Source organism: Ahaetulla prasina, chromosome 3, assembly GCF_028640845.1.
Source record: "Ahaetulla prasina isolate Xishuangbanna chromosome 3, ASM2864084v1, whole genome shotgun sequence".
NCBI lineage: Eukaryota > Metazoa > Chordata > Lepidosauria > Squamata > Colubridae > Ahaetulla > Ahaetulla prasina.
In genome coordinates this window covers 213,875,598-213,891,471 of record NC_080541.1, presented here as the reverse complement: position 1 = coordinate 213,891,471, position 15,874 = coordinate 213,875,598, and the positions used below count along the sequence as shown (strand labels likewise).

At 38.2% G+C, this 15,874-nt stretch overlaps 1 protein-coding gene across 1 annotated transcript in view; it reads right to left on the bottom strand.

Moving 5' to 3' along the window:
* Nucleotides 1–2,231: 2,231 nt before the first annotated feature.
* ZNF831 (zinc finger protein 831) overlaps nucleotides 2,232–15,874 on the bottom strand; it is an 83,776-nt gene continuing 70,133 nt past the window's right edge. The window contains exons 5-7 of the mRNA XM_058174776.1: nucleotides 11,979–12,139; nucleotides 6,454–6,536; nucleotides 2,232–5,684 (exon numbers count right to left, since the gene is read on the bottom strand). Of these exons, the coding sequence (XP_058030759.1) occupies nucleotides 5,067–5,684; nucleotides 6,454–6,536; nucleotides 11,979–12,139 (862 nt within the window). The 3' untranslated portion in view covers nucleotides 2,232–5,066. The remainder of the gene's footprint in view (nucleotides 5,685–6,453; nucleotides 6,537–11,978; nucleotides 12,140–15,874) is intronic.

Sequence of the window (15,874 nt, the reverse complement as noted above, 5' to 3'; positions counted from 1 at the left end):
GAAATTTATTAAGCATGTGAAGGCAAGTTTGGACAGGTCAACTTCAAGTCTTGTGTAAGATCTGCTAGTTTCCTTAGCCAAAGGAAATGACTGTTGCTTGTATGAACACCGTTTTAGAGCTTGTAACATCACAAAACCTATGGTATTCAAGCTCATTATTATGCAGAGAAAGCAGGGATAAATTGGGATATAAACAGGCAATGTTCACAGAATTCAAAACTGCATCTAGTGTATTTGTCTCTGAAATAGCTTCACTTAAACTTTATACCTAATGAACGAATAATCAAGGTGGTAAAAATTACCACTCATCTATACATGCTTCAGTAGGGTTGCTTTGGGCTCTGATTTAGTATGTAGCTCTAACTGGAAAGAAGCTTTTCAAAGTAATAGTCCTCAAATTTGACTCTGGATAAAACACACACAGTAGTGGGAGTAATCCCTTTGCTAAATCATTTATTTCTGAGGTTTTGAAACATTTAAGTCAGTCCATTCCATCACACGTAAGAAAGAAGACCACAGATTCCACAGGATGGGTTTGGGTGCATTATACAATACAGCATTGTAAATCAGGGTTAGACTGTGCGTTATTAAAGCAATTCTTTTGTAACAAAATGTTCCATAGCACTATATATGATCCAGTTACCGTACTTAATTCTCAGTTGCAATTGAATTGAGACTAGACTCACAAGTAGATAGTCGCCATGTTTTTTTTTTGTCGTTTTTTATTTTATTTGCATTTATATCCCGCCCTTCTCCGGAGACCCAGGGCGGCTAACACTGTTAGCAATAGTCTTCATTCTATTTGTATATTTATATACAGGGTCCTCATTTTACCTACCTTATAAAGGATGGAAGGCTGAGTCAACCTTGGGCCTGGTGGGACTAGAACCTGCAATAATTGCAGGCAGCTGCTGTTAATAACAGTCTGTATTAGCAGCCTGAGCCACAGAGGCCCCTGTTGCACTGTCATGCTTGGAGAATAATAACTGATTTTGCTTCTCTCATTGCTTTTCTAAGAATCTGGCATCAGGCCCAATACTTGAAATTTGCAAACAATGAAACTGAAAGAACCAAGAATTTTATTCTGGACTACCGAAGTTTGGCAAAAATGTGTGTGCTCCGTTTGGATCAAGTGAAGCTAGATAATCAAAAGCATTATGGGAAACTGAAACAAGATCTTAATTACAGGAGGATGGGGCATGTGTTACACGGTAATAAAGTGGCCTATCATGTGTCATCCAGAGAAAAGGTGCTTCCACAACCTTGTAGAAAACATATACTAACTTTTTTTTCCTTCATGGAATGTACCTAGACCAATTGTACATTTATCTTATCTGATTTCAGACTGAACTTCCTGGCCATATCCATTCTTGTATTTACTCCCAACATTAATGTATTATTTCTACTGTTTCTCTAAAATCAATGAACAGAAATAAGAGGAACAGCTACATGTGCAAAGTGTTGGTATTTCATTTAGAAGCCTTGCAAGATGATGTATTAATGTTGTGATGCATGCTCACCCTTACCACTAATACTACTCAATACTATGGTTCATAGTGCTAAAAGTGATCAGAAATTTCAGGATAATATTGTTCACCTACCTTCGTGGCTCAGATCCACTAGGATAAACAGGATAGTTTTTAACTCATCTACAAATCAAATTAGAGCACATCCAAATAATCAGTTTCAACCTGGAAATGAAATTTAACTTATGGTCATGTATACCAAGATGACATTTTTCTTATTTTAAAAAAGGAATACATTTTCAATGTATTTTTATATTGTCTATTTTTTTAAGTCTTCTTTATTCTTGTGTGTTACAGCTTTAAGTTCTGTCTAAGTATTACGGAAGTGGTTAGTTCAGATGCAGGAAATAAATCTTCGCCGCTTTTCTAACCATCCTGGTTATTTAGGACAGGTTGCTGTATTACCATTTGAAGAGTAACTGTATTTTGTGTTCCACAGACCACCTAGATAAGCTCCAAATGTTTGTTAGTGAGCAGGCAAAACTGAAATATGCCAGAAAGCAAATGTCTCACCTGCTAAGTGTCATTTGCTTCCCTCCCCCCCGCACACACACACATTCTTTTTGAATATATAATGTTTTCGTGTTTTTATGCTTGTGCTGTTATTAATTCCAAACATTGTACATTTGGCCACCGCAGTTATTCTGTGTTGCCTTCTTAAGGGAGAGGTGATGTAAAAATTGTGTTGAACGAGAATAGCGCAGTATCATAACACATTTAATTGTTTTGATATGCTTTGTTTCTCAAAAAGAAAGTTCAGTTACATTTGACTATGATTGCAAGTCTTGTACCACAGCCAAATGGTATTAATTATAGTATTCGCTAATAAGGTTATTTTCTGGAACAAAGTATGGATGAATCACATCAATTCACATTATAATATCTGATTATTGTATAAATGATTTTTTCCAAAACGGGCTACTGCTAATTCTGGAACATTTTTAATTTTTGTAACCATTTTAATTAATAATGTTAATAATTAATTACATCTGAATTTCTGTAGAAGCACAGAAATTCATAAGCATTTTAGTCAGACAAAACATTAGCCAGAGTACAATTAGTTGTATATTAATTGGTATCTTAACTGAAAAAATATTCAGAGGGAAATATTTGCCTGCGAAGATGTGCATGAACAAAAAGAAATTCTTTTAAACTTAGAATCCTTGTGCTTTGATTATTCTGGTAAATAATTTCAAATCAGCAATGATTCAGCAGCAACAAAACCTAAAACATTTTGCGTTGTTGTACATTCTGCCTAAAAAATCCCAAGGGACTCCAGAGTGACTTTGTACAGTGTGATTTTATGCAAAAAGCACAAAGCTGATGCAACACAAAATGTTTCTCTAGATTCCACTATCAATTTGACTCCAAATACCCACATGGAGGCTCTGTGGGCTACCCATCTGTATGCCATCTCCAGGGAAACAACCAGGATCTGCTCATCCCTATTGCCATGGCAACTGAACTCCAACTCACAATTCCCTCTTCTGTATACTCTTGCCAGCCTTCCCATTGCTATGCAACAAGACTGGATCAGCAGCCCATTTGGGCAATCAAGGGCTGTGCTGAGGCTAACAATGCAGATTCAGATTAAAAATTGAGTGCATTAGAAAACAGCTGTGCCTGTGAAATTTTAGAAATGAGGGTAGAGGAATGATCAGTAGTTTTTATGTTGACAGACTTTGACTTTCACATGGGCCTAAGGCTATTAGGCAGTGGTTTCTATTCTGTCCCTACTCTGTCTAGTTTCTCCATCTATGCATGTGGCAAAATAAATATCGCAAAAATAAAGAGTAAATTTCACACTGAGTCATAAGGATATAGAAATTGAAGGTTAAAGAAAGCCAGTCACTGTAAAGAATAATACAGTTCATCCCTTTCCATCTGTATTTCAACACTACAGTTTTTAAGCCATTTTTGTGTTCTGCTGCTATACATATTAAAGTTTCATGGAGTGCATAAAGATAAAGGCTAATTTCAGGCATTATGTAAAAGCAGCCAAAATATTAACTGGAAATCTTTCAGAAGCCATCTACCTGCTTTTCGAAGTTCGTAACAGTCTGACTGTTCTGTGCCATGGACTTTTGACCCCATGTTGCATTTTTTTAAAAAACAAATAGATTGTGGAAAGGCATTTAGAAAATTAGATAATGTATAGATAAGCATAAAGATCAATATATATTGTATAATGGGTCATAACTCCAATTTCAAGAAATAAAAATAGATGGTGGCATTTCAGTAATTTGGATGATCAAACATCATTTTCAGTATTAATACATTCAGCAGAAGGCTCATGCTTTAATTTTGCAGAAATGTTTTTTTCTCTGTTGCCTTACTGGGCTAGCATATTAGGAACAACCTGCAAATTATGCTCTAGCTGTGTCCTGCTCAAAGAAAGACACCTATGAATTTTACATGAAAGTTTTAATAGCTTGTTAAGATATATGAAATATTAAATATAAAACAAATATAATACAACAGTACAGTTAAGCTACAAATGACCATTGCCTCACAACAGTGTTCTAATGCAATGGAAGTGCGTTTAGGAAAGCGCATGATATTCAATTGGACAAATGTTTAACAGCCACCCTAGTGCACAGATTTGACATGTATGTAAAGGAAAGAAAGAAAGGAGTACCTTGTTCGTTTATGCGTTCAGTTCTTTTTGACAAAGCTGCGCATTTTCATTTGGCATAATAAATATTTTCCCCAACTGACCTGAGAAACAAGATTTATTTTTTTTGTTTACATTTATATCCCGCCCTTTTCCGAAGACTCAGGGCGGCTTACAGTGTATAAGGCAATAGTCTCATTCTATTTGTATATTTTTTACAAAGTCAACTTATTGCCCCCCCAACAATCTGGGTCCTCATTTTACCTACCTTATAAAGGATGAAAGGCTGAGTCAACCTTGGGCCGGGCTTGAACCTGCAGTAATTGCAGGCTACTGTGTTCTAATAACAGGCTTTCTTAACAGCCTGAGCTATTCCGGCCCATATATCAAAGAATATCTTTCTATTGTAGAAAAGATAGCATATCAAAGAGATAAGGAAGTATGTACAGGTCTCTACAGAAAAGGCACAAAACAAATCAATGCATGCTTGAGTTGTTTGCCAAAAGAGATGTCGGACTATTTGTGCAATACAAAAAAATGCTGTAAAGTGATTTAAGGACACTGATTTCATGCAAAATTGAGGAAGGGAAAAGTTAGAATAAATAAGCAGCAAAGAGCAGCTGAGAAAACAAGTTGCTTTCCTATCTTCAGGGCCAACTTTCCATTTCTCAAAGGAGGCAAAGTGATTCTTAGTCTACTTTCTGTGGTATAAATAGAGAAAATGATAAAATGGGATTGTATAGAGAATTCGATGAAGAGAGAAATGATGTAGTGAACTCGTTGGGGCTTAAACGTGCAACTAATTGCACATGTAGAGAAGCCCAGATCCTTGGCAAATATTTGCACAGGCGTAGTTTTTGACTTAAGATATAAGAGAAAGGCAGGTTGATGATGAGCTCTCCTTTAAATAATATGTAACTTATTCCTTAGATTTCTATAACTAATCTATCTTCATCATCACTGCTGCTTATGTCATCGTATTCCAAATGAATTGGCTTATTCATTGGTTCCAAGCTTTGCTTTTGTTTAGATGGAGTTCCAGGTAAGGATTTAGTTGAAACTGACATCTCGGTAAGTCTTGATGTGAGCGAAACGGGACACAGACTTTGGCATGTGGGAGCATGTTGCTGTTTCAAAGGATACAAATCTCTCTCCATGAATTGTTCTGTTCTTTCTGAAATAGGAATGGGGGGCTCTAGAATGATAACATTTTTATCCTTTGATTCTAAATTATTGCAGCCTCTTTTTGAACAAACAAAAATAGGTCTAGTAATCTGACATCCAACAAAGTTACATAGCTGGTTCTTCTTTGTATCTTTGAATTCCAATTGATAAGGTTCAGTAGAAGGTCTGTTGTACTCAGAATCCATATCTGGGCTTTGTTCTTTTGGAAAGATTTCCAAGGAGCAACTATCTAGACTGCTAGGTTTTTCTGCTGATACATTATTAGACGATGGACAGGAGTATGTAGGTACTTCTCGGATTGTAGAAATTCTTTGAAGAAATAAGCTGTCACTTGAGCATTTGTTAAGTCCAGGTGTGTCCTACCAGACATAAAGAAGAAATTATCAATTCATCAGTTGTTATAAACTATTAGTAATATGTATGTCACTGAATTCTACTTTCTGGGGGAAGAACAATGAAAGGCATTAATAAATTCTTGACCTGCTTGAGGATTTCTTCACAGCAGCTGATTGGCCATTTCAGGAAGAGAATGTTGAACAAGATCAGTGATTAAGCCAATACGGCTGTCCTCTGGAATACTAATAGCATCATCCGGGAAGAATGACTTCCCATGATATGCTTTGTGTTAAATATCTCATGCGACTTGTAACTAATTGTGAAATATATATTTTCACATAAAATTGGATTCCATAAGAACGGCCAACGTACAATAAATCTTTTTAAGAATTAATTTACTTAATATTAACTGAGTATATTTAGCCATTGACAATTATGAATGCTACAATAACATCATACATACTATTCTTTCTTGGTAATAAATAATTAGTACCAAGCAAAATGTTGATACTAATCATTATCCAATACTTTACAACTCTCTAAAAGTTTTTATTTTTGATAGGCTCTTTAATCTTCTCTTTCCAAGTTCTTCCTAGCAATTTTCTGTATTCTAAAGATCCTATTTTATTTTATTAATATGGTCTATCAATGCAAACGTTTTATTTGATGGATTTTTAAGCAGATGTTACTATTTGTTTGGTGAGCAATCAAGTTAATAACCCACATGTCAGATTAACATGAAGTTACTTGATTTGGCATGGGAAAAAATGTCATGCATAAGTCACTCCTTACTTGTTTCATTTCATCCTCTTCCAAATGGAAAGCTGCTTTATCCATTGTGCTGTAATGTGGCTGTTGCAAATGTTTGTCATTTCCTATTTGGAAAAAAATACTTTTATTAACAAGACTACTGATGCTGATACACTTACCCATTTCTCAGAGAAGGTTAAATGTAGATTTTGTTTGAATCTGATTTCACTGTTAATACATTTGAGAAATTGAATAATTTATAGGCATCTCTTTAATTTTAATTAGTTAACTTTACTAATTTATTTCCAAGGGATAAAAATGGGTTAAGATGTAATTCTAATTGTGACTTCAATTATGGTCTTAAATCAAGGACTACCTGTAAGTACAAATCATACAAAAAGTTTTTTTAAAAAAATAAAAATATTTATTATATTTCCAACATATAAAACACAAAATACAAAAAACACAACAAAAGAAAAAAAACAGAAAAAAAGACACAGCAATAATTTAACACTAATGGCAGCTTTTCCATATCGGCATCTCTATCATAACAAACATATTTATAAAGATTCTAATTCTATACATCTTTATCTTAAATTACATCCTTATTTAAATTAGTAATATGTATTCACAATTTGGTTTCATATCCTATGTTCCTATCCAGTTTTACATTCTCCATATTATATTTAGCAAATTATCCCTTAGGTTTTGCCTTTACTCTCAAGCCAGGAGTACCATCTATTCCAAATTTGATAGTACTCAGTCTCTTCCCTCTCCTTCATTTCCAAAGACAGTCTATCCATTTCTGCACAGTCGTATATTTTTTTTATTATAATTTGGTCTGGAGGAATATCTGATTGTTTCCAATTTTGTACTATAACAATTCTAGTTGCAGTTAATATATGTAAAGTTATATATCATATTTTTTTCTCTATTTTCCCTTCAAAAATCCCCATAAGAAATAGTTCCAGTTTCGTCTCTATCCTCTGTTCTGTTATCTCTTTGACCCATTTTCTTACCAACATTTTTTAATCTTAGGGCAGGTCCACCACATGTGGTAGAATATTTCTTGTTTATGCCCATGTCTCCAGCATTCCAGGGATCTATTCAAGAACATCTTGGCCAATATCACTGGTGGCAGATCCCATCGATAAAACATTTTGTAAAGGTTCTCCTTATAAGCAGCTGATATTGTTAGTTTGTAGTTTGTCTCCCATATTTTATCCCATTGAATACTGTGTCCAAAATTTTTCATCCAACTAATCATTGTCTCTTTCACCATTTCTTCTTCCATTTTAAATTTTAACAAGTAATTGTACATTTTTGTAATCAAATTTTTTTTTGTATGTTCTAGTAATCATTTTCCCCCCTGTTCCTAATAGTATCTTATCAAATTCCAATTGTTCTCTATATATACCATATTGTTCCTGATCTTTTTTATATTTTGTTCTAATTTGAAGGTATGGCCACCAGTCAATTTTTATCTCCTGGTTTTTTAGATCATGTTCTGATTTTAAATTTCCAAGTTCATCTAATAGTTCCGAATACCTTACTACTTTATGTTCAATACATTGGGGTAAATTATGGCCTCCATTGTTGATATCCAAACTGGAACTTTCATATAATGACTTTTCCTTATATTATCCCAAATAGTTATCAAAGCATTTCGCACTAGATGCGAAAGAAATATGTATGGGTTTTATTTTTTCCTTCCCATAAAAATGCATGCCATCCCAATTGAAGGTCGTGGCCTTCCAATGTTAATATTAATACTCTTTTATTTTTTAATTGGATCCAATCCTTAAACCACGTTATTGCTGCCGCTTGATAATATAATTCCCAATTGGGTAGGCCGAAGCCTCCTTTGGTTCTGGAGTCCTGAAGAAGTTTATGTTTTATTCGGGCTTTTTTTCCCAGCCAAATAAATTTACCTATCGTTCTATTTAATTGGTCAAAAAATGTTTTCCCTAATCTTATTGGTATCGTTTGGAAGAGGTATAGCAATTTAGGTAGTACATTCATTTTTATTGCGGCAATTTTACCAACTAAAGGCATTTGTAATTTGGAAATCATGAACTTCAGGGAGAAATTTACAGAGATGATTAGAGCAATTTATTCGAAACAATAGGCTAAAATAATAAATGGGGAAACAATGTAGAAGATTAGTATAACTAAGGGGGTAAAACAGGGTGCCCCTTGTCACTCCTCTTATTTATACTATCATTGGAAATATTATTAATGCAAATTAGACAAAATCAAACAATAAAAGGATTGAAAATTAAACAGGAGGAATATAAAGTCCCAAGCTTTGGGGGATGATCTGGTTTTTATTATAGAATATAATAAATAGAATAAATATATAGAATATAATTTCCGTTTCCTTTGGAGATGGAAACCACCTTGATACATGAAGTTGAAGAATTTGGTAAAATGGCTGGGTTTAAAATAAATAAGGAAAAAACTAAAATAATAACTAAGAATTGTACAAAAAGGCAAGATGAGGAATTGGAAGAGAAATTGGGGATTCAAATTGTTAAAAAGGTAAAATATTTGGGAATTTGGTTAACGGCAAAATTCTACATTAAAAGGGAATAACTATGACAAATTGGTAAAACAAATAAAAAAAGGCTTAGACATTTGGGCAAAATTACATACAAAAAGTTTTAAACATTTAACTGAAACCAGAACTTTTCTTGCTGGAATGAATGGACTCTCAATTAGGAAAAAAGCCATGGAAAATTATGTACAAAAATTGGAAGATTCTGAAATAAATCACAACAGAGGAATGGTTGATGAAGATGACAGAACTACCAGAGATGGCAAAACTAACTTGTTCGATTAGAGAAAAATCAATATATCTTAATCAATGACTAGAAACTGCTTATGTACTTTTTGTCAGAAAAAAAAGGAAAATGTGATTTATGGGTTGATTATAAACAGTAGTTTACTGAAAGAAGAAAATTATGAAGTACTATTAAAGAGACAATGTAAAATATAAATGCATTTATAACCGCTGTCAAAAAGATCTGAAGTTGCTTCTTTATCATCTTTTTTTATTTATTTCTATTTTCTTTCTTATTTTCTATTTACTGTTCTCCTTTATTTTGTTTCTTTTCTAATATTGCTTTGTTAAAATTTTCTTCCTTAAAATTATATTTTAAAATATAAGTATTTTAAAGAGGTTTGATCCTAGAGAATGAATGAGAATTAAATTGTACAATAATTTAATTTAAGGAAAAAAATGATTGAGAGAAAGTGGGGGGGGGGGTAATGGGAGGAGTTCACGGAATGCTTCAGAAGAGAGAGATGAAAAGTATGAAAAATAAAAAGCAAAATGTGAAGTTCAATTCAAATCTTTATTGTCAGTACACAATATATGTGCAATGAAGTTGGTTGAGCTCCCTCAGTGCACCCCCCCAACACAATACAACTCACAGTGAAGACAGAAAATCCCTAACCCAATAAATCATATTAACAAAACACCCAGTCCTATTGTACCAGTATGAACATGTTACACATTGCACCGGCCCTGCAGTCCATCATGCTACATAGTTATGATGTTATTTCTCATTCAGGAGTCTGACAGCCCACAGATAAAAACTGTTCTTCAGCCTGTTTGTATGGCTGGCTAAACTGCTATATCTCCTTCCCAATGGTACTTGTACAGAGATGTGATAGAAGCAAGGATGGATTATGGAATGGTGATGCTCAAATTATTCAACATTGCCTCTAATGCTAGGAAAGGTAGAAGGAAAGAGAAAAAACAGAAAAAAGGACAACCAGGAGCAAGGTGGATAGACTGTCTATGTGGTTACTAAAAATTGATGGCAACTTGATGTCACATAATCAAGAAATAGTAAATGATGCAAATTAGTTGTAACCCTTTGCTATCTCATGCCTATCATATCTTTTGCTGATTATTTCTTACTTTTTTTCTGTTTTTCCACAACTGCTTTCACCAAAAGAAAATAACGCAACGGGGACCTATACATTCTTATGGAAAATTTATATGGCAACAAATGTAAAGTGGCAACAAAGTCCAATTCTTACATATTTCTCCGAATTATTTTTATAACTATGGCAGATAAAAGTAGATTAGTTCATGTTCATAATTTGTCTTACTACTTGAATTCTAAGATCTGAAGAACAATTCTCCATAGAATTGTGAAATCCAGTACAAAAGCTTTTCTTCTTCTTACTGCAGTAGAAAAGCTGGGCCTGGTAAATTGTATGCTTAAAAATTCAAGTTACGTTTTTTACCATAACCTATTATAAATTCAAAGTCTCTAAGGAAATTGACATTAAGGAGCTAATCCAGGATGACTAAAAAGAATTTGAAGCTGGAAAAAAGTGACCCGAGCAAGAAACTGACCAAAGCTTAAAACCAAGCCCCAAGCATAATACAAAGAAAAACTGCACGGGAATCCTGGAGCACATATAAACATCATAGAAATCGAAAAATAATATCTTATAATAGTAGTCATATCATTATATTGATTACTACCAGGCAATATAACACTTCAACATTTCAATTTGCTTTAACCTGCCTTCACATCAGCTTTTAATCCTGGCAACTGCCTGAGCTTGTCCCTGCAGTCTTCTTGCCAAGATTTTAGAATTGGTTTGCCATTTCCTCCTCCTTTCTAAGAGTTGAGAGAGAATGACCAGCCCAAAATCAGCCTGCTGGTTTTATAACTAAGATAAAACTAGAACTCAGGGTCTCCTGGTTTCTAGTTTGTTGCTTTAATTACTATACAAAATTCTCTAGTTAAAAATATCTTAACAACAAAGAACATAGTAAAATAAGTTTAGGATGAACTATCAGGTTCTGCAGGATGACTGTTAAGTCTAAGAAGTCTGGGCAATGGCCTAAGGGTACCCTACAATCTGCTGGGATTTTTCAATGAGGGATTTTTCAGGACAGATGTTGGAGGAAATCCTTAAACTCCAAATAGCTTCCTTTAGTCTTCATTTTCTTTTATTCATATCCTGTCTTTCATTTAATAGATTATGGCAATATACAGAAGACTCTCCCATATTTTTCCCCATCAACAATAACCTTGTGAGCAAAGATGTCTGCAAGATACGCTCAAAAATGTCAAAATGCCACAAGGATACAATTGGAGCTGCCCCTTTTTAAAAAAATCTGTGCTGCATTAAAAGCACAACTTTGATGATACCATTTTGCTAATCAACTTGACTTTTTCAAACATACAATTCTGTCTGTGCGGTATACTGGATCGATGGAGAATGACTGCTGAAATGCAGCCATTGAGCCTTCTATGGCTGCAATTTTTTTTTTCAGGCATATTGATAAACTTTGTTCCCAGGTTAAAAGTCGATCAAAAAAGATTATTCGATTGAAGAAAAATGTGAAGATAGCCAACATCGTGCAGTTTTTATTTTCTATGTTACTCTGTTAACGGCAAACTGAAATATGAATACCAGAAATAAGGGCAAATATCCATGTCAAGGAGCGGGACTTTGCAAACAAAAAGACCCCGCAAATGTTTCCCTTGATATCAGAATTTTTTCTCATTTTCCATTTCCCCTCCTATCTGGCTTACCTAGTGAAGTCGTTGGAAAACAATGGCACTTTCCACAATGCTCCCAAATGCCAGAAGCCTTGATGCGGGAACACTTTCTGGAAGTCCTCAAGGCCCAGCATTGCTTGCTTGACTGGTGGCTTCTGAGAAGACGATGTCTTTGTGCGTGATGATCTTCATGTCTATATAATGAAATCTACAAATTATTATGTCTTTAGAACATCCTTCAAGCTCAAGTTTCATTACAAATATTTAGGATGGCTGTTCTTGCCAAATTTCAGTAATTCAGAAACAATAAAGAATATTCTTTCCTGTACAGTTTGTCTCAATGGGGAAAAAATTATGTTCAATGTCGCCAACCGTAAATTTAACTGTTGTGAATTTTTAAAATGCCAGAAAATATCCTACTTGAAACTAATTATATCTCATTAAAATGTGGTTCCATTTTTATTCCTACTTTAAAATCTCCTTGATGATACAATCTGTTTCGTTTGGTTTAAATTGGTTATGCTGAAAAGCAAGTTCTCATCCAAAACTAAATAGCTGTTCTGTGTTTGGAGATTTCTATATAATTTTAACCACATCTAATATGACATGTGTCTATTATATTTTCAGCTACCAGTACACAAGCCTCACGATCCAACCTGAGCAAGCCTTTTTTGTAATGGTTTTCACATCAACTTTAAACTTTGGGAGAAATAAAATCATTTTTTTCAAATACCAGCCTTCCAATCCCACATTGATCAAATGTAAAAACAAAAGATGTCCTATTTCCGTGATGGCAAACCTATTGCACCTCTCTGTGGACACACGAGCCGTCGCCCCAGTTCAGCTCTGCCAGGCATGCGCGCACATTTCCCACCTGCCAGCTGGTCTTAGGGTGTCTACCATGCATGCGCGGGGACAGGGCGCTTGTGGGGGGCCGTGCGCATGCGTGGTGGTGAGGCGCTGAGGGGGGTCTGCACGAGCATGCTGTGGGGTATGATGGGGTGCACACATGCGTGGGAGGGTGGGGCACATGCAGGGGTGTATGTGCATGCGTGGGGGGCATGCGCAGGGCTGCATTTTGGGGGTTTAGGCGTACACTTTGGGTATTCAATCCAAAAAAGGTTAGCCATCACTGTCCTATTTGATGCTTTCAGTTTTAAATATCCACTCTTCCTTCTCTGTGCTCCCTTTTTTCCTACTAATGTGTCCATTATGATTTTTTGCAAGCAAAGAAAGAAAGTAATGTAGAGAGATCAAATAAGAATACAGGTAGTCCTAGTTCATTTAGGTTGGCTCTGCGCATGCGCAAGTATGGCGTTTCGCTAGGAGAACTAGGAGTCAGCGTTGGATGTTTAATCCAGGATGGCAGCCTTTGGGAGACTCACCGAGCTGTCTCTTTTCCCCGGCCCGTTGGATCATCTTCCCGGCGGCCGCTGGAGAGGTCTTTTGACCTTCTCGGGTTTGCGGCCGCCGAGAACGGGGGCCGAGGGAGGAGCGGCGAACGGAGATGGCGGCCATTTTTGGAGCGCAGGGGAGGCCCGCTGTTTGTCCTTTACGTCGGTTTCGGCATCGACTTTGGCTTTGACCTCGGCCCGCCTTGCCCACTGGCGCTTTGTCATGTGTGGCGAGGCCCCAGTGGGCTGCGAGGCGTTTCGTTTAGGGACGCCCTTGTTCCATCGGCGTGAGGCGAGGCGAGACCGAGGCTGGAGGCGAGGCCTGAGACGCGGCTGGAGGTGAGGCCGGAGACCAGGCCTTGAGGCGTGGCCGTAGCTTGCCCTCTTTAATGGCGCTTTCTACCAGGCGCTTTTCATTTGGTGCTTTCCTCCTGGCACTTTCCATCTACTTTATATGCGTCTTCTTTGGTCGTCTGCCCCCCCCCCCGCTGGACTTTTGAATATCGAAGGGGGGAAGGATAGTCCCCGGCCTGCAGTTGTCGGTCCTCCCCCCTGACTTTCGATCGCTGAAGGGGTGAAGGATCGTTTCCGGCCTGCAGTCGCCTCTCTGCCTGATTTCTATCTTGATGTTCCGACTTGGCCCCCTCGCCACATTGGGATCAGTGGCTTTTGGAGGCAGTAGCTGGCTGTGGACAGGCCTTTGGCCTGGAGCAGCTTGCTCTTGGAGCAGTTGGCGGAGAGGGTGATATGGCAGGCCTCTAAGGAGTAATTATGGACAGGCATCGATGGCGGGTCGGTTTTTATCCAATGGTTTCCTGGACTGGACTTTGGACAGATTGGTAGCTGCCCTTGACTTATTAAGATCTTACAAGGACGTTATTTATGGATTATCTACCATGGATCCCATCTGTCTATCTTCTTTCGTTATACCATCTTTGTCATCTTGTTCCAGCCCCTATTGGTTTTATTGGACAACTGGATATCCATTGGAAGTTCCATTGTTTACTAATGTTCTGCCAACCTGGGTTTTTATCATCTTACCATCTTTCGCCGATTCTCATTTTTTCTATGCGTTACTCAGCACATGAACTCTTGCACCTGTGAGGTGCCCCTGCCTCGCAGGAATGGCCCGCTTTGTTATCAAGGGCCGGCCTCAATGACGGGTTTTGGGACCCACAGAGGTGGCATGCGAAGAGAAAGAGCCTTTGGGGATTTTTAGAGAGGGAATTTTTAAAGGGGGGGAGGGCAAGGGCGGGTGTTGGGGGAAACCCGTCGGGGAGGGTATGTCCAGTCCTAGCGCGTGCTCACGACACTATTTTAGCTGGTCCGAAGAAACGGGGGGAGGGGTCTGAACAGAGCAAAGAGTGTTATTCCATCTGTACGGTAAGTGGGAGGGGCAGATATGGCGGAGGCAGGGGGCCATATCGTTCGTTGGGAGCACGTGGTCGATGTTTAAAGGTGATCACATGCTCTGGCCCCCCAGTCCTTACTCGTTCCCTGGATGGTCAGGATCCTCAGAGCTTGGGTCTACGGCTGATGCTCTGCAATGCCCGGTCCGTGGTTAATAAGGCTCCCCTGATTTGTGACCTGATTCAGAGGGAGTCCGCGGACTTTATGGGCATTACGGAGACCTGGTTGGGCACAGAAGGGGGTGTACCCCTGGTTGAACTGTGCCCTCCGGGTTTCCGTGCATTCCATCAGCCGAGGGCCCAGGGTAGGGGTGGGGGGGTGGCGGTTGTGATTAGGGAAAGTCTGGAGCCGAGGGAGTCCACTGTTCCTCAGATAGCTGGCTGTGAATCCTCCTTGTGAAGTGGGGCCATCGTAATCAGATGGGGTTGTTGATCACGTACCTGGCTCCTTGCTGCGTGGCTACAGCCCTACCTGAACTACTGGAGGTGCTTGCTGGCGTGGCGGTTGAGATTCCCAGACTTTTGGTCTTGGGAGATTTCAACTTGCCATCAGCCGGCTTGTCATCAACAGTGGTTCAGGAGTTCCAGGCCTCCATGACGGCCTTGGACCTGATTCGAGTAACTGATGGCCCTACACACATTGGGGGAGGCGCGCTAGACTTGATTTTTATCTCTGGTCAGTGGGTAAATGATCTGGATTTAGGAGATATAGTGAAAGAACCGTTGTCATGGTCAGATCATTTTCTCCTTCACCTAGACTTTCGAACCGCTGCTCACCACCGCAGGGAGACGGAGCCGATGCGTTGGTTCCGCCCCAGGCGCCTGATGGACCCGGAGAGGTTCCTGACGGAGCTTGGGCCGTTTCCTGTGGATCTTACCCACGGCACGACTGAAGAACTAGTTGCAGCTTGGGAACGGGCCGCGGCTGGGGCTTTGGACCGTGTCGTGCCTTTGCGGCCTCTGACCCGGCGTAGATCTCAATTGGCTCCCTCGTTCTCTGGGGAGCTGAGAGAGATGAAACGCCGGAGAAGACGCCTAGAGAGTGTTTGGAGATCCAGTCGTTCCGAGGCTGATCGGACACTAGTGAGGTCCTTTACTAGGACCTACCTAGTGGCAATGAGGGAGG